At 40.3% G+C, this 19,637-nt stretch overlaps 2 protein-coding genes across 40 annotated transcripts in view; both read left to right on the top strand.

Moving 5' to 3' along the window:
• CLASP2 (cytoplasmic linker associated protein 2) overlaps positions 1-4,650 on the top strand; it is a 167,570-nt gene extending 162,920 nt beyond the window's left edge. For all 37 annotated transcript variants that reach the window (XM_042474354.1, XM_042474351.1, XM_042474353.1 and 34 more), the window contains one exon: positions 2,505-4,650. In XM_042474354.1, the coding sequence (XP_042330288.1) occupies positions 2,505-2,591 (87 nt within the window). In that variant the 3' untranslated portion in view covers positions 2,592-4,650. The remainder of the gene's footprint in view (positions 1-2,504) is intronic.
• Positions 4,651-17,438: 12,788 nt separating this feature from the next.
• The window catches only part of UBP1 (upstream binding protein 1), a 37,431-nt gene continuing 35,232 nt past the window's right edge, over positions 17,439-19,637 (top strand). For all 3 annotated transcript variants that reach the window (XR_006104582.1, XM_042474390.1, XM_042474388.1), the window contains exon 1: positions 17,439-17,909. Coding sequence is in view for 2 of the 3 variants with exons in the window: in XM_042474390.1 (XP_042330324.1) it covers positions 17,797-17,909 (113 nt within the window). In the remaining variant the exon portion in view is untranslated. The remainder of the gene's footprint in view (positions 17,910-19,637) is intronic.

Raw genomic sequence — 19,637 nt, 5'->3', positions numbered from 1 at the left:
TTTCCACTCAGCAACAATTAGAAACAGGATTTAGCTTCCAAGACAATTAATATTTAGAGGGAGCTTTGGAACAAGAGATGAGAACTGACCCTGACACAACTGCTTCCCTACCAATTCCACCAATCCTCACCACAGCAACCGCAGCCCCAGTTTCTTCTGTAGTGCCTCTCAAGCCCAAGAGAGCATGCACATGTGCTGCAACCACTCACAGTAGTCTTTTTAAACCCATGTTATAGTCACCAGCCATTATGAGAAAGGTAATACCATGACGGGTACATTGCCTATGCTTTTTCCCATGTCCACACCCTTGTTTGATTAGAATATGTGGCTTCAGCAAATTTCCTCTATGGTGGCAAAAGAGCTGATTCCTCTAAAAGGCGCAGACATATTCAGCCCCTCCCTTCTCTCCTCCCCACAGAAAAATAGCATAGCAAGCAGCTGAGTAGCCTCCACTGCTAGTACAGTCTTTGGAAGTTGAGAACTCTTCTGATCCCCTTTACCTGGAGCTAGCACTCAACATGCTCTTCAGGACTTAGATATTGCTTCTCTCTCTACAACGTCCCCGAGAAACTCATCTGATTTAGGAGAGGAGGAATGGTCAGCTACTGGTGAACAAGAAGAATCAACAAGGGAGAGACATTTCAGTTTAGGTGATTTTGTTCCTTTCTTATCTAAAGCAGTCAAAGCCACACAAAGTTGAGACTGATTCTATCACCAACATTAATACTATGCCCTGTAAGAACACTTCATGAGGCAACCCTGTGTTTCCTAAAGCTAATATCTCAGTTCATGCTACCCCTTTGTCTCCTGATTTCAGAGATCTCATTAAATCAGAATGGGACTCACCAGTGCAGGGTAGGAAAGATTTAAAATATAGCTCAGAAGTTACACACCCTGAACCCTGAAGTGGTGGAATTTCTCAAACCCCCACTTATTGGCAGGCCAGTTTCAGCTTTCCTTACAGGTCCTCTGGCACCCAGACAAGAAGATTCATTTCTTAAAGATTCAAGTAAGGGGAGCACACATGCAGCTCTTAAATGCTCCTTGTCTATCTGGGCCTTCTGTATGACCACCCTGATAGCCAGAGCAGCCATGCTCAGGGTTCAGGATACTTTTACTAAGCAAGATTTAGATGCAAAATCCCTAGCTAGGTCACATCTGAATCTTTGCCTTCACAGTAGATGCCACTAGAGACTCATGATTATTCGCAGTTCACTCTGTTTCTGCTGCTACAAAAGCAAGCAGATCAGTCTGACTCAAATTCTAGAACACTGACAGAATCCAGAGCAAATCTAGCCTCAGTCCCCTTCACTGGTAATTTGGTTTTTTGAGGACATGCTCTTAAAGCCATCCTCATATAAACCAAAAATAAGAAGGCTAGGCCTTCTCTAGAAGGGAAGAAAGCAAAATTAGAATTTAAGCAGCCTTCTCAGTCTTTTTGTCCCTTTCACACCTTCTCCTGCCCTAGAGACTTTACAACCTTTAAACCTGCATGGACAAGATCACAGATTTTGCTACATCCACAAGAAGGGTCCAGTCAACTTCCTCAACCAGGAAATCAACCACCAAAAAATAAAAACATCTTGTGACTATCCAGCCCACTAAATAGGCAAAGGCTATCCATTTTCATCCATGTCTGGGAGACCTCTGCTTCAGACTAGCAGGTGTTGCAGACCATAAACAAAGTCTACTCCATAGAGTTTTACCAAACTACAAGACCCTACTTCTTACAGTTGCCAACATCAGAATCTTACACAAAGACCTAGCAGTTCAGCAGGCTCTATCTCATCTCTTAGACCTGGGAGTTGTGGAACTGGTATCTCCCAACAATTGCTTTACTGGAGTCTATTTTATCCTTTTCATCATATCCAAAAAAAGGGGATGGACTCTGTCCAGCTCTGCACCTCATATGCATGAACAAATTCTTAAAATATCTTCTTGGTGTTAAAAATAAAGGAGATAATAGATAGTTGCCAGTTTTAAACTATGCCAGAGGAGGAGTTAGAGGTATTGTTTTGAATGATAAAAATAGGTCTGGAGTCAGAAACCTTTTAAAAGGGGGGGGGGGGTGTGACCTAATAGTGAAAGTTTCAGCCCCTTCCAATTTACCCGTTTTTCTTTCAGCTATTTTTTAATAGGTTTATAATAACAAGGTATTAGATCAGAGAGGTTCTTTGTACTCTCCCTAGTAAGTAAAGCCTGAATATTGCAAACTGAAAACCTAGGAGCTCCTGCCATTCCTGTACGTATCTTAAGAAGAATATGTGATTATTTCATAAATTATGTAAAAACAAGTTACTTCTCTTTGAACCACAGCCACATTTTCTAATTCTCAAGCAATGGCCAGTATTTCCCTCATTGTATACATCTTTCCTTGGCAAATAGCTTTTTCTTTATTCTTATTATTGGTTGTACAATATAAGATACCTAAACGTATTTGGAATCTTGTGATACCAAAATTGCCATGACTACTGATCAAGATGTTTACTGAATTAAATCTGCAGATGAAGCTGTTGAATCTTTACATCAAACGTGCACAAACAGGCTCTGGAGCAGGTGATGCAGCCGCAGATGTTCCTGGACAAAGCTAGTGATGCTTCTGCCCACATGATAGGTCATAAGAAGAAAAGTCACATCAGAAAAAGGAAAAGTCTGAAACACACATCAACTCTTTATTTTTGTTGGGGTGTTTTATATTTTCTGTTTCTGTTTTTCCCCCTTAATGGAGGGCTACTCTCAGCCTGCATGTGACTGTTGCAGTTATTCCATATCCAAAGGAAAAACAGTATTAATATTACTTGATTGAAACAGATTAAATTTTTTAAACCTAATCCATCACAGTTTCTGTTCACACTACTCTGTGTGTCATCCCATTGATTTTTGTCAGTGTTACTGTACATGTTTCTTTTTTTAAAAAAAACCTAATTAAACGGGAATGCTTTAAGCTTTAAAAGCTAAAATCTAAATTTCTTTGTTTTTATTCAGCTGCAAAGTAACACAACTCCTAATTACTGTTCTTGTTTAAGTACTATTTTTTTCTTGGATACATGGAGTGGTAGGACACAAGAACAATGAAGCTGGACTGCTCTGAACTGCATCTAGATTAAATCATTGTACTGGAGATGCATTGTCATATGGAAGCCTTGACTCATATAATTGAGTCTGAAAGCCATGCAGTGCTAATAAAAACTGGATTGATCTAGCTCTGTAAAAGCATTTGTAGGTCCTTGTTGAATATATTTGTCCCTTAAAGAAATACTCATTATGAACTAGGGGGATTCTTCAGGCAGTGTCACCTGTATGGAAGATAGCACTTTCATAATACAGTGTTGCAGAACTTAGGTTGTGTGGCACACTGCTTTTCCAGCATTGGGTTAAGCAAAGTCACTTAATGGATATGTACCACCATCCTTGTCACATTGTCAAGCAGGATGCTTCAGAGTGGAGTGCTCTGCACAAGCATGCTCAGTATGTATTTATCTTTATCACTAGAATGTTGCCTCTCAAACTAATTACTGGACTAATAATAGTTCTATAATTTTAATTCACATAGAGATATATGGCAGCACTGCAGAAAAAACTTTTCAGCAATTACATTTTGCAAGAATGGGGGTTTCTGCACTGATGGGGGGAGGGGAGGAGAGGGGAAGAATCACAAGCACTATAAACCTTGGACACCATTGATTTTGAGTTTTAATTTGAATGGATGGGAAAAGGCACCAACTATTGCATGGTTATCTTGAACTGGTGTCATCAAGACCATCTGGACTGAGATGTGGAAATGTTTTCAGGTTGTTTCTGTAACTTTTTTTAACTTTATTGTGAATAATGCATCTTTGTATTTATGGACTTACTGAAAGAGACAATGAAGATCCAGTAAATTCCCCTAAAGTCTTCTGTTTCTCAGATATGAACATCAGGCTTCTTTATTGAGAGATAGGCGTGAGATCAATTCAGCACCCTTCTCACAATGGCTAGAACCTAGATTTTGTGACCATGGTTACATCATCTAGTTTTAGGAATTGTGTATTTACAGGAGAGAAGATAGCAGTGCCAAGGATGATGTTTTCTCTGCTAGGCTAAGTTTCTCTCTACCTCTTCAGGGTGAATACTTTTGACTAAGCTGCTACCCATTATGTCTTGTGAAAAACCTTTTGTCTATAGAAATATATTTTTATTTTATTTTTTATTTTCTTGGTTCTTTTGCTGTTGTGTATTCAAAACCCAGCTCTTTCACACACAGCCAAATATCATTTTTAAAAGAACTAATTACTTTATCTGCCTAATACCTTAAAAGATAAATTGAAAATTTGCAATTAAATAATGTAATAAGTTACTTTGACTTGGATCAGAAGTGATTCTGACTGAGAAAGATAAGGTGTGATTATTGAAGAAGAAATTTGTTGTTGCAGAAAATGTTTATTGAGGGGAAAATATTTTAGAAATATATGTAAAAATAACCCTAACAATTGCATTATTCATCACTTGCTTTTTTAGCAGCTGAATCAGGAAAATAGTCTCCCCTTCCTCATTCTCATATGTGTAACATTCTTGTTTTCTACTGTTCTATTACATTGTGTATTTATAGTTCTCTGCTTATCATTGTGCATATACAGGCAATAAAATGTACATAACATTACTTGAAAAAAATAGTTTGTATACAGCTGCGTTTCTACTTTATTTAGTGATAGGTCTTATAATTTATGGTATGATGATTATTAAACACTACCAGTTTCCAAGCTGTTTAAACCTGCACAGTAGTAGTTGTGTAAGAAATAATTGTAGTGGTGTAAGTAAACAGAGTTATAGAAATAAGCTTGTAAATATAAGCATATCCCTGTCCGAAAGGCAACCAAATAAACAAAAACAGTTTGGCTAAATGTACTCCTAGCTGATTTCACAAAACATAGAACGCTATTGATAGATGAAATGTTGTTTCTTGACTTGTGTAAAATCAGCCTATCTAAAATACACTTCCCAGTCCAGCAACAGGCAGAGAGTGAAAAAAGCCTTCTACTGCATTGTTGGGCTACATACATCTGCTTGTGTAGAGAGGCTTATCTCAGTCCTGTAGAGCTTTCACATGAGATCCCAGGGCTAGCAGTTGTTTATGTATAACTAGTTGCTTGAGGCTACTGTTTGTTTATAACTATTTTGTGAACATACATCCCACAGACTTAGGTAGCAGCTGTGCAATGTACCTGAGAGCACAGTCTTTAAAAAAAATTATAAGTGTTTATCCATGTGGCTATTTTCATACTATTTTTCAGCCCATAATCTCAACCAGCAAAACTCTTTGCCATTTATATACAGCAAAAACAGGGAGTAGTCGTGTTAGTATTTAGGTATTTTAAACAGCTCATAGACAAAGTCGCCTTAGGTGTGGTACAGTTCAGAACATGAAATACACAATCAATTGAAAACTAGCATAGATTAAAGGTTCAACCAACATATTCCACAAAATGCTCCACAGACTACAAAAACCGAAACAGACAAAAGGAACAAAGGTTAAAACCAAACCACAAGGGCAGAAAAGCCATGGAGAGCAGAATAGGTCTCGATCTTGTGCATGAAATAACTGAAATTTGGTTTTCACCAATATGATAAAGATCCCTATTGTCATGCGCTCCAAGTGTTTTGCATAATGACTCCCACCTCTGGCTATTGGCTGTGATAGCTGGGTCTGATGGCGCTTTAGTCCGAAACATCTGGAGGGCACAACATAGAGGAATGCTACTATAAAGTAACAACTGAAATCAGTGCTGGCATGTCTTGAAGCATGGGTAACAATTGAGGTATGTGAGTGTGGGTGTTCAGGAACTTGGCATTCATTGTACAAGAAAAGGTTTGTGCCTGCTTTCCACAAAAAAGTCCTACCCATTCATCACATCCCATGTCCAAAGACAACAGCATGAAAGCATGGAACTCCCATTTCTTCATTCCATCAAATGTTTGATTGGGTTCTTTTGATGTACTTGGTATCATTATAAGGTAATCTGCATTGCCACAATTTTTTAATAAGACGCACGGAAATGTGTCTGCAGACCTTTCTTGTTACTCCATGGGGTTTGACTATTCCATATTTCAGCTTTCTATCCGTTGTGAAAACTTCTTGAATGCATTTTGCTGCTACTATGAGTGAATGAGAGGTCCATGTATCTATCTACTCATCTTGAACTATAAAAACATTTAAGAAGAAAACATTTCTGATTTAAGGTACCTTAAGGTACTAATAGGTTTGCTTTGTCCATTTACAGCACTCAGACTCTAATATGAGGCAAAAAGCTAGTTTTATAGTTCTGAAGTCATTCTGATTATTGTTACTTTTTATTTATTTACAATACAGGATAGAGATTGTACTTTTGTAGTTACTGCATCTGTGACTGAAAGAGGTTGCCTAAATGCTTTTAATATATTTTCACTTGTCTGTAGTAAACTTACTTGGATTGAGAATCTGAAAAAGACTACTACAGTATGTTAAAACCACATTTCCAAATTATACAAAAAAAATAAATTCTACTGATGGTAGTGATATTCCCTAATCCAGCCTCCAAACTGAATTCAGATATTATTCAGCTCTCTTGTTCATTGAGAAATATCAATGTGACAACACTGATTCTCATCATGTATGTTCCTTAATGCTCAATTTTTGGTTTTCTTTTTTCTCCCTTATTTTTTCATATTGCCTTATTGCAGTATTTCTTTTACCCATCTCCTTTAACTGTCTTCACTTTGAAATCAGGGTTCATTATACTCCAGGTTTTAATAGATTTTGTGTTGTGAGGTTTGGGATTTTTTGTTGTTTCTGTGTGCGTGTGGTTTATTTTATTTTATGTTATTTTTACATACTTTTTAAAATGTGATTCTTTCATTTATAATCTGCTCTACAATAGCGCACAAGGACCGGGGGTAAAGTAAAATAGTGTAAGTGGCCACAATTGTATATAATTTCAAGGTGTTAAAATTATTAATAATGTATGAGTAGTTGTATATATACTCTGCCAATAAATATATATTGATTTCTTTTTTTATTAGTTTTTAGAAGAAACATTAAAAAAAACAGTTGCTTATAGAACAAACTATATGTACGGACAATACATTACAGTACAGTGCATTACAATGCAACAAGCCCCAACCCCAGCATCATCTCCATCCCTCCCACCCAGCCCTTGCAAACACAAACACAATGAACAGAACAAACGAAAAAGCAAAATGACTTCCTGAACTCCAAAAAAGTCGATTCAAATTAAGCCTGTCAGCCATTCCTTTTGTATCTCTAGGTTGCGGGATATAAAAAGAATAAAAAGATGTAAGGAAAGCGGCAAATGACAACTTCACTTCCAGTTTAGGTTAATATGACTTTACATATAAATCATATAGTCCCCCATCTTACCCAAATATTGCCGCAGGGGTTGCCATTTTTTAAAATTTTATCCAAATCTTGCTCCCTTTTCAAACATGTAAGCTTATCCAATCGTACCATATCAGATAATTTATATAGCCACTCTTCTATATCCGAACTAACAGGCATTTTCCATTTGCTAGCGTAAACCATTCTTACAAATGTTGACATATAAAACAATAACTTGCCATGCCTACATTCTATCTCACACATGCTCAATAAATACAAAGTTGGATTCATACTTATTCTGCATTGTATAATTTCTGTGATCACTCTATGGATGGCAGTCCAATATTTCTTTGCAACTTTGCAAGTCCAACATGTATGGTAGAAAGTAACCACCTCCTGATTACATTTCCAACATTTGTTGGACAACCCTTTATACATTCTAGCCAACTTATCAGGGGTTAGGTACCACCTAAATTGCATTTTGAAGAAATTTTTTCTTAGCTCCTGGCTAAGGGTATACACAATTCTCACCTTCCAAGACTTTTCCCATTGTTCTAACATGATATTATGCTTTGTGTCTTGTGACCACTTTATCATTTGCTCTTTAATGTAGTCTTCCTCCATATCTATTTCAAGAAGACGTTTGTAGAACATGGCAATTTTATGTGTATTGTCTGCTTTTAGAATCTCCTCAAATTTACTGTCGCCAGCTTTAATTCCTGGTAATTTATCATCTATCAAAAATCTCTGTGTTGTCTATACAATAACCACTCACAGGAGAAGCCTTCTTCTAACAAACAGTCTAAGCTTTTAAATTCTAACTTCTGGGACTCCGGCACCTTTTTCAAAAGATCAGCATAGGTTACCCATCTATCTTGAGCTATTACTTCTCTATTATGAAAAGCTTTGTGGGTAGATGTCGATTCTGGTATACCTGGGCTTAATCTAGCTCTATATTTCATCCACACTCTCATTAATGGTTTTCTAACAATGATTTTAAAATTCTTTGTGTACTTTTTGTTTACCATAAAATAAATAGCCAGGCCAACCGAATCTTAAGATCATGCCCCTCCAAATATATATTGATTTCAACAATGTTCTGATGAGAAGCACAATTGCTTTGGCTTCTAAACTGCAAAAGAAGAGAAACACTGTTTCCTTATCAATGTCCTTTCCAATAAACACTCAACACTCACCAGCCATCACAATGGTACAGTTATTCAAAATCATTTGTTGGAGGCATTGATGAGAAAACACCATCATGTTTTGTCTACTCATTTCAGCTATTGCACAGCTCTATCAAGGTAATTAAATTTAAAAAACTAAACCCCAGTGACTTAAGATTTCTATTTTCAGACCAAAATAAAGTTGCTTTCGGTCACTTTGGAGGTATGCGGTTTAAATGACACGCACATCTTAAGAGGCCAGAAGCTGCACTGGCTTTGGCGTGGCTTCCAGCCTCTTAGGGTGCATGCATCATTTACACAGCATACCTCCAGAGTGACCTGAAGTGGCTTTATTTTAGCCTGTCTGTTCGGGCCCATAGTTTTGTTGTGTGCCTTCAAATCACTTTCAACTTATGGCGACCCTATCACAGGGCTTTCTTGGCATGTTTCTTCAGAGGAGGTTTATAATAACTTTATTACGGCCATTTGGCCAGCACATCAGAGGAGGTTTGACATTGCCATCCTCTGAGGCTCAGAAAGTGTGACTTGCCCAAAATCCAGTGGGCGTACATGGCTGAACATGGATTAGGTCCATTAATGATATTCTAGCCAAGGCATAATAAAAGGACAAAATTGATGGAAATAAAGTAAACAGTTCAGGTTATCTTGTGGACAGAAAAGTAGAGACCCCCGAAAGGCAAAAGAAAAAGAGAAAAATCCTAGGGCATAACTAAAAATGCAATAAGGCAATTTTACATTAATAATATATAGCATAGTATTCTGTTTTGATAATCAAAGCAATCTAGGGGAATATCACCATTCCAAGCAAGGTTTATCCTATGTGGTATTTTGCTCCACATTGCTGCAATCCATGTCACTGCTCATATTGGGTGGCCACAAGAATTGCAGTTCAGCAGCAGATCTTGCCCATTCTTGTTCAAGCTGTTTCATTCCAATACCAGCAAATGGTGCTGGCCCTCACAACATCTTATCAGACTAGAGCAGCAACACCACCTGAAAGAATATAAGGTAGTTATTTTAAACAAAAATTTAATCCATTTATTCCTACAAATCATAATTGTAATCTAGTCATGTGCTAAAACAAACGTTCCTATGTCCATTTCTTTTGTCTGTTTTTGCTGTTTGCCTCCATGTCATTTCCAATGTATGGCAACCCTATCATGGGATTTTCTTGGCAAGTTTCTTCAGAGGGGATTTGCCATTGCCATCCTCTGAGGCTGAAAGAGTTGCCCAGGGTCACCCATTGGGTTTACATGGCTGAGCTGAGATTCAAACTGTGGTCTTCAGAGTCATAGTCCAAACCTCAAACCATTATGCCACACTGGCTCTCCTTTCCATACGATCTTCCATTTAGTAGCTTTGTATGTTGTTGACATTTCCTCCAAAGTATTCTGTTCTTTCACTTTTTCCGCATCTCCTTTCTTTTTGTCTTGCTTCTCCATTAACTCCCTCTCATGTCTGTTCTCTTTTGTCATCCATCCAGTCGCCCATTTCACCTCCCTTACTCTGCATCTTCCTTCCCACATGGATACACTGTGCTACAAGGACTGCATGCTTCCTCTTCTGGTTCCTCCCTCCTCTCTGTTCTCTATTACCTGTTGTGCTTCATGTTCCAGCTGCATACACTAATACTGCCACATAGTTAAAAATTCTAGGAAGATAGGGAAGCCAGTAAAATGAGAGGGGGAACAAATTAACACACTAGTATACTTTACCATCTGGCTGAAATTGTGGGGGGACATTAAGATAGCAGTGTACTTGATATCAGTGAATTGATTACAGACTGACAGCAACACTCACAGCTTTAACATCAGAAACGATAAAAGTTTAGAGCTGGAGAACGCCTTTTATTAAGATCACCAAAATGTTAACGAAGTATTGCATAAGTAGTGTGACTGTTTGAATTCTGCAGAACTCTTCATCAAGCATGATGCCATAAAATCAGGGAAATAAACAAGAAGTGAATGTATCTTCCTTGAGGACTGACCACTGTGTATGTCTCAGTAGCTGCAAGATGCGTACTACAGGCTCAGCAAAGAGAGGTTTTGGTAAAGTATCAGCTTTCAGCTTGCTAGGATGCACAGTTAATAGTTTCTGTCCATCCTCTCAGCTAAAATCTCAAAAACTATTTATTGCCTTTTTCAAATTTCATAAACTGGTTCGGTGTAGAACAGAGGCAGAGTTAACACAGCAATTTCAAGATCTAAGCAAATTGTTGAGCATCAAAACAACATTAGTAGGTATGTTGTGTGCCTTCAAGTAATTTCTAAGGTGAACTTATAGGGTTTTCTTGGCAAGTTTCTTCAGAGGGAGGTTGCCATTGCCATCCTCTCAGGTTGAAATGATATGACTTGCCCAAGCTCACCCAGTGGATTTCTATGCTTGAGCGAGCATTCGAACCCTGATCGGGCCACCACCACAGTCCCCAGCCCAGGTGCTGGCAGGAGTGGCTTTTTGTGCCTCCTGTTTGTGCCAGTTCCGGGTTACAGCACTCTCTACACAGCTCCCAGCCACTTTCAGTGCATGCATAATCTGCACATCCCATTTCCGAAGCAGCCGGAAGCCACTTTTTCCTGCCTGTCTGTTTCAGATCCTAATCTAATGCTCAGACCACTCCACCACACTGGCTCTTTTGGGAGTAGGTAAACAAATGCTTAACTAATAGTTGCATTTTCATACCATATAGACTTAAACTTTGGATATGTTATAATCCAGCAGGCACATAAAGATCTAGAGGCACTCACAGAGTAGCACCACATTTAAACATTTGGAAAAGAATAGTCCAAAGTTTAAAACTTAGCACTGGCCGAAAAGGAGATGAAAGCAGCATAGCTATATGTTAGATTGTCTACCTTGAATTTTTAACGTCTTTTTTTTGTGAACAAAAACATTCATGTTAAAGTACAGATTCCAAATGCTATTTAATAAAACAGGCCTAATACAATCATCTTAGCACTACCTTCATCTGGTATTTCAGGTTTGATAGCCAGTCTGGAACACAATTACAGTGTTTAAGAGGTGTTTAAAATAAACAATATCTCCTTGTCTTTCCTACTACACTGTGTTCCTTTAGAAAAGCCACTGGGTAGTTGGTATAAAGCCCAAGGTATGATATAATGGAACACAGAAGTAAGCTGTTCTGAACTATACATTTTGCAAGATACGTAGGAACTTTGTGAATGCCCACCATTATACTCTCTAGTAGCACAACAAATGTTAACATTTCTTTAAAAAAATTCTTCGTCTGTCAAGGTTACTTAAAGGACACTTCCATCCTACGTCTTCAGGCAAGGTGTTGAAAGAAGGAAACAAGTCCTGAAATGAGACCGTGGAATCATGCTTGGGTTAAAAAAGTCTTCGGCCAAGTCTGCTCTAGCAGCTGTACAGGGACGTAGCTAGGATTTTAGGAAGGGAGGGGGTCCAGACTAAGTGCCACCATTATAATGGGGCTTGAGTGCGGCGGCGCAGCAGCACACACCATTCATTTTTCTAATGGAAGGGGGGGTCCGGACCCCCAGAAACCCCCCCCCCCCGGCTACGTCCCTGAGCTGTATACCTGTGAATTTAGCTCCCTCTAAATATCAAGACTTTAGGCCAAGAATTTGCTCCCCTGGAGCATAATCACACAAAGTCTACTTTCTTAAGTAAAAAAAAAACCCAACAACTCTAATATTGATTGAGAGAATGTACACTGAGCTAGAAGGATAAAAAGGAATCCTAGTTCTAACTAGCTGGGCTGAAGAGACAGGGAGACACGCTTGTCCCCTTCTCTTGAGAAAAAGCCAAGATGTCTTCTCCTCTTTAGAGGACAGAGAAACTTGAGAAGTGGTGGGAAAAGTGGTGTCAGCAACCCTAAGAATATCACTACAGGTTGGAAAGAAGGTCAGCAGAGGTTGAGCAGAGAAAGACAGTCTAGAAAAAAATAAGGTCCCTCTGTTTATCTACTCATAACCTTGTGAACAGGTGCATCTTGAGTGTGAGGTGAAATGCATCTCTGCTACCTGTCCTCCGCCAAAAATGTAATATCTGTAGTAGCTATGGATATAGAAAGAATTTGACTTGTTTAATCGTCTATATCTTAAGCAATGGCTCAATTAAATTTAATTGGCATATTGCTGACACTTTCAGGATGGGGTTTGTAGGTTGTTTGGAGGGAGAAAAATATGAAAGTGTATTTTTTTTTGTAAACAATACCATGCTTTGTGAAAAGGAAAGGCCATGTTTCTATATTTTTGTTTCATATAGTATATATGACATCCGAGGCAACAATGACAGAGGCAACAGTGTGGCTGGACTGCAAAGGGGATGTTAGGAAGGGGATGCAACATTTTACACTCATCAGATGAGAGGAAGTAAAGATTAATAATGCTCAGTCTAAACAACATCAGGTAAAGCATTGAAGTGTCAAGCAGCTACTGGGCAATAGCAGTAGTAGGATCGATAGTTACTGGTGAAGGGTCTTTCAGAGACACACATGTTACTGTGCAGAGGGGAGGCAATGCTAGAACCTCTCATTAAAAAAACTATGATGAGACAATACAGAATGAAACAAGTGCTAAAAATGCAAAGCACAGGGCAACTACAAAAAGGGATGTCAAGGATACAACAGGACTAAACCAAAATGGAAGTCAATCAATAGACATGCTAAAAAATGAAAATAATGTCCAAAGCTGTACTACACATATTACAGGAACATGAATGTGAGAAGCATGAATCAACATGAATGTGAGAAACATGAATCAAGGAAAGCTGGACATAGAAAAACAAGAAATGGAGCATATAAATATAGCAAAACTGGGGGATGAGCAAGGTAAAGCAGACATGAGTTGGACATTTTGAACTGGATAAATACACAGTGTTCTACTCAGGAAGTGAAAAGATGATAAGAAATGGGGTGGCTTTAATAGTGAGGAGACTTGTAGCAAAATCAGTCAAAAGCAAAGTCAGATTGAATCATGCCAAAACACTTCAGGGAATATCTATCAACATTACTATAATCCAAGTCTATGCACCAACCACAGACAAAGAGGAAGATTCCAGGGGGGTGGGGAATGATAACCCACCAAAACAGGATTGGAATGCAAAAGAAGGATCAAAGTTTGCTTGAAAATTTAGACTAGGATCAAGAAATTAATGTGGAGAGTGACTGATAGAGTTTTGCATGGCCAACAATCTATCCATCACAAAAATCTTCTGGAGAGGAGACTGTACACATGGAGTGTACATAACAACATGACCAGATGCCCAATACTAAAATCAGATGACATAATTGAGAAGATGGAGAAGTTCTATTCTCACAGTAAAACTGAGATCAGGCACAGATTGCAGCAGAGACTATGAACTACTAATACAAAAAAATTAGAATAAGGCTAAATAGGAACACTAAACCAACCATCATGCAAAATAAGAACTGAAGAACATCCCTGCAGAATTTAAAAACAATGGGAAAAACAGATTAATACTATTAAATCTAACAGACCAGGATACAGATGAATTATAGACAGAGACCAGGGACATAAAGAGGAAAGAAGAAAGAAACTAGCCAAAAAGAAAGAGAAGAAACAATGGATGGCAGACAAGATGCTTAAAGCACTAAAGGACAGACAAGAAGCACAAGAAAAGGGAGACAAGAACCAATCCAGAATCATCAATGCAACTGTCCAATGATTAGTGTGCAAGGATTTAAAAAATTAATCATATTATCATAAACATTACAGAAAATAGAAGCCAATAACAAAAAAGAGAAGACAAGAGACTTCTCCCACATGAAATCAAAGGGAAATTTAAACGTCTGCAATCAGCAGAGGAACATAAAACAAAACCAAGATAAAAAGATGATGGAAGCAATATACAGAAGAACTATATAAAAGAGATTAAAGGATGAATGACACATGCAATGGCGTCATTAAAATTGGTGTCACCCAGTGCAATAACTCATGGTATCACCCCTCTTGACCTCCTCCCATACCACACCATACAGAATCCTTAGTAAAGTTTTTATGTTACTCATAAATCGTAATTTCTGTGTATCAATGAATATGAGTAACATTAGTACAAAAAACTTTACTAAGGATTCTGTATGGTGTGGTATTTATTTATGTCACAACTAAGGGCAATAGTTGTGACATAAATAACTAGCAAAATTAAAATTGTACCTTTAAATTACAATATCATATGCATAGCTAAATGTATTTACATGTACACCGTTTAAAGTGGAAATTTGTTCAGATGTTATAGATTTAAATAATTTTACTAAAGAATTACAAATTTTAAATTTTCCTCAGCATTTTAAAGGGATGAAGGGTAATGCCACAGACCATTTCTGCCCAAAGGCAGATGTTTGGGGAGCCATGGTGTCACCACCCCTTAAGATGTCACTTTGTGTGGTCCGCAGTCCCTGCAACCTCAGTAACAGCCCTAGACACATGGAAGGAATAATCATATGAAGATAAACCCCAAGTTTTGGACAATGAAGTTGCCATGGCCAGCCAGGCTGAGGAGGAGGAGGAGGAGGAGGAGGAGGAGGAACCAGGCCCTAGCTATGTGATACAGAGCCTGTGACTCAGCAGCAGAGATTCCAGGCTTGGGAGACATAGAGGAGCAGGACGAAATCATACCTACCATCAGCCAAAAAAGGACAGAAAGGGCATGCCTCCGTCGATCCAGGAGATTATATGAGAAACGCTCAGCAATCACGAAACAGCTGTGATTAGGAACTGGGCTAATATTAACAACTGTGAGATGCTGAGCTTCTTTCTCAGACCTTATCTGCATCCCCTGGCGAAAGCGTCTTGCTCTGGCTCCCTTGGACTTTGTTCCCTGAAACCTTGCCTCCTGAATTACGGATTGACCTGGAACCCTTGACCCTAGACTGGACTTGCTGACCTGCTCTCTGGAATCCTGGACCCTTCGCTTGCCTCTGACTCAGCTCTATTGGACATTGGATTGGTACTGTGATACTGGACTTGGTTTCTTGCTGAGGCAAAGCCTTGTATTTGTTTGTTTATAAACTGGGCCTCGGCTTTTATCAGCAGTTCCATTGGCTGCTTTCCCGGACATAAGCTAGGGCTGCACTCATAGCGATTGGGAGGAATAAATCATCAGAAACAGATGACATATAAATACAACTACTGCACTCTGCAGAGACAGAATCAACTTTAGTTCTAACTAAAATCTGCCGTTATTGAAAACAAAAAAAGGCTCACAGATTAGAAATGATTGATACATAGTCCTACACACACACCCCAAAGGGGAAAAAAGATACAGAAGACTGCAGTAAATACAAGATCATTACATTAATTTTCAATGCACTCCTATCATATATGGAGTGAGGTGCAAGCTAGGTTCAGGAAAGAAAGAGGCATTAGGGATCACACTGCAAACATAAATTGGATAATGAAGCATACCGGAGAATTCAAGAATAAAATTATGGTGGCCCCATTGGTTTCATAGTGTTTTCTTATACTCAGGGGTGGTTTTGCCACTTCCTTCCTCTGAAACATATCCTATAGCAACTGTTTTTTGTTAGCAGTCTCCCATCCAAGGACTAATCAGAGCTGACCCTGCTCAGCTTCCAAGCTCAGAGGGAATCTGGTTGCTTTTATGGTATGCGCTGTCCATATTATTTCGTGGTTATGCCACCTTTCTCCCAGAAAGGGACCCAAAGCAGCTCACAAACGAAAACATTTTTTAAAAAATGATAATATCTTTTTAAAAAATAATTAAAAACATCAAATGAAATCAGTATAAAATCATATTAATTAAAAAAACCAAAAACAAACTGTAACTACAACGGTCACTGCATATAACATACACGCCATAAAAAAGCCATTCCCTGATTTTATATTAAAGGCCAATTTAAATACATTTTAATACAAATTTGTCTACCAAATTCAGCTAGAACGATGGAGAGTTCTGGAAACAGAGCACCCAAATGGCTGGTTCTCCTGGCAGCCAAGACTTGGTACCAGAGTGGCATTTAATCATGGCAGCAAATCAATCGTACGCTCATTAACATTATCTAAGTATGACTGCACTAATCTGTGCGCCATCTTGACACTTGTCAGTCCTCAACCTGGATGGCGGTTTATTTTTTCCAGAGGTTTAGATTTGATATGGTTGTTTATCTCACTGGTTTAATTCAGTGACTGCAGTCCAGAACACACACTGCAGAAATAACCCAGTTTGAGACTGCTTTAACTGCCCTGGCTCAGTGCTAGGGAACCCTGGGAAATGTAGCTTATTATGGCACCAGAACTCTGACAGAGAAGGCTAAGTCTCTCACAAAACTAGTTCCCAGAGTTCCCAGGGCGGTTAGAGCGGTTTCAAACTGGATTATTTCTGCAGTGTGTTTTGGAATTGTGAGAAGTATAAAGTATTTAAAAGGTTGTATATCTCTGCACACAGCTTGACATTCTGGAGATTCTGGAAACGGTGCTTTTGTGAGACATTTAGCCTTCTGGGGCTGTATCCACACTGGAGAAATAACCCGGTTTAACACCGCTTTAACTCTTTCTGGCTGAAGGCTATGGAATTCTGGGAGTTGGAGTTTGTTGTGGGCCCTGGGCCCACAACAAACTCCAACTCCCAGAATTCCATAGCCTTCAGCCAGAAACATTTAAAGCGTTGCTAAACCGGGTTATTTCTCCCGTGTGGATACAGCCTCAGTATTAAATTTCAGAATTGGAACGCGATGACTGCGCATGCGCGGCCCGGCCCAATTGCATTCTGGGCGATGTAGTCAGCAGAACCACGAGAGAGTTGCAATAAGGAAGAGCGAGCCGCGAAAGGAAGAGGAGGAGGGGGTGGCGCGCGCGGGCGGAAGTGCCTTTTGATTGGCTGATCGTACCAATCCCTTCCTCAATTTCGACCAATCAAGATGCGTCCCGAGCAATCCCAGAGAGGCGAGCGAGGAGGAGGCGGATGTGGCCGCCATGTTGAGCGGGGCTGCCGACACCAAGAAGGCAGCGGGCTCCGAACAGCGGAAGAAGGAGAAGCAGGTGGGCGCTGAATGGAGAAATAGGAGGCTGCTGCTGAGGGAAGGGCAGCCCAGCGCCTGAGCCAGGATGGGGCTGAAGGCCGCGCTCTCCTCCGCCTGGACGTCGCTTGGCAAGGGGCCCGCTTTCTGTGAAGGGAAAGGGCTCCCTCGGGGCTGAGTCCCCCGGGTTTCAGGAAGACAGAGTTGGAGGGAAGAGGAGGAGGAGGAGAGACTCTTCCCTTCCGCCCTCCCTCCCTTCCCTTCCCTTCCCTCCCTGGAAGATGGCGTGGGTGCTGAAGATGGACGAAGTCATCGAGTCGGGCCTGGCGCACGACTTCGACGCCAGCCTCTCCGGCATCGGGCAAGAGCTGGGCGCCGGCGCCTACAGCATGAGGTGGGTGGCTCTGGAGGATGGCCCTGAAGCCACGGAGCCTAGAGATGGAGGGGGCCGCGAGGGACTCCACTCCCACCGCAGTCTGCCAGGCAGGGACTCTCAGCCGAAGAGCAGCCGCCCGGATCCCCAGTCATTGGGCGGGATAGGAATACTGTAAATCCTATTATTATTATCATCCCCATTGACAGATGGCCATCCAGCCTCTGCTGAAAGACCTCCAAAGAAGGAGACACCACCACACTCTTAGGAAATGTGTTCCACTGTCCAACAGCCATTACTGTCAGGAAGTTCCTCCTAATGTTGAGCTGGAGTCTCTTTTCCTGGAGCTTGCATCCATTGCTCCATTGGGTCCTAGTCTCTGGAGCAGCAGAAAACAAGCTTGCTCCCTCTTCAATATGACATCCTTTCAAATATTTCAACAGGGCTATCATATCACCTCTTAACCTTCTTTTCTCCAGGCTAAACATCCCCAGCTCCCTAAGTCATTCCTCATAGGGCAAGGTTTCCAGACCCTTCACCATTTTAGTCGCTCTGCTTTGGACACACTCCAGTTTCTCAATGTCCTTTCTGAATTATGGTGCCCAGAACTGGACACAATATTCCAGGTGGGGCCTGACCAGAACAGAATAGAGTGGCACTAGTACTTCCCTTGATCTAGACACTACTATTGATGTAGCCTAGAATCGCATTGGCCTTGTTAGCTGTTGCATTGCACTGTTGACTCACATTCAGTTTGTGCTCTGCTAGGACTCCCAGACCCCTTTCCTACATAGAGCCCCTGGTGGCACAGTGGTTAAATGTCTGTACTGCAGCCACTCGCTCACAAACCATAAGACTGTGAGTTCAGCACCAGCCAGGGACTTGGGCTTGCATCCTTCCACAGGGTGCTAAAATGCATACCCAGTTTGTTGGGGGCAGTTGGCTTACACATTGTAAACCGCTTAAGGAATGCTTAAGTGCACTGATAAGTGGTATAGAAATGTACTTGCTGTTGCTATAATCTAATGCTAAAGCCACTCTACCACACTTCCTCTCTCTGTAGAATGACAGGGGTGAATTGTCAGTAATAACTGTCTTAAGGCCAGGACACACTGCAGAAACCGTCCAGTCTGAGACCACTTTAACTGTCCTGTGTCAGTGCTAGGGGCATTGGGGATTGTAGTTTATTGTGGCACCAGAGCTCTCTCTGACAGAGAAGGCCAAATGCCTCCCAGGATTGCCTAGCATTCAGCCAAGGTGGCTAAAGCAGTCTCAAACGGGGATTATTTATGCAATGTGCTTTGGAATTGTGGGAAGCATAAACTAGTTTAAAAGGCTGAATCTGCACACTATGCTCCCCAGGATTGCCTGGCACTGAGCCAGGGCAGTTCAAGCGGTCTCAGACTGGACTCTTTCTGCAGTGTGTTTTGGATCTTGGAATCAAAAGGACCCTTTGGGGGTTGAATTACCCTTTCACAGGAGTCGCCTAAGACCATTGGAAAACACATATTTATGCCAGAAAACACAATTTTATCATTGGGGGTCACCACAACATGAGGAGCAGTATTAAAAGGTTGCAGCATTAGGAAGGTTGAGAACCACTGCCTTAGACTGTCTTACACTTGGATTGTTTTAGATTTGTAGCCGCCTTGAGTCCCTGTACTGGGAGGAAGGTGGGATATAAATAAACAGGATAATAATAATAATAAGGATGATAACCTATCTCTCAGCTATGATGGCAGCTTCCCC

This window comes from Sceloporus undulatus, chromosome 6, assembly GCF_019175285.1.
Source record: "Sceloporus undulatus isolate JIND9_A2432 ecotype Alabama chromosome 6, SceUnd_v1.1, whole genome shotgun sequence".
NCBI classification, from domain to species: domain Eukaryota; kingdom Metazoa; phylum Chordata; class Lepidosauria; order Squamata; family Phrynosomatidae; genus Sceloporus; species Sceloporus undulatus.
The sequence above is the reverse complement of the archived record's forward strand: the minus strand, read 5'-3'. Positions and strand labels throughout refer to the sequence as shown.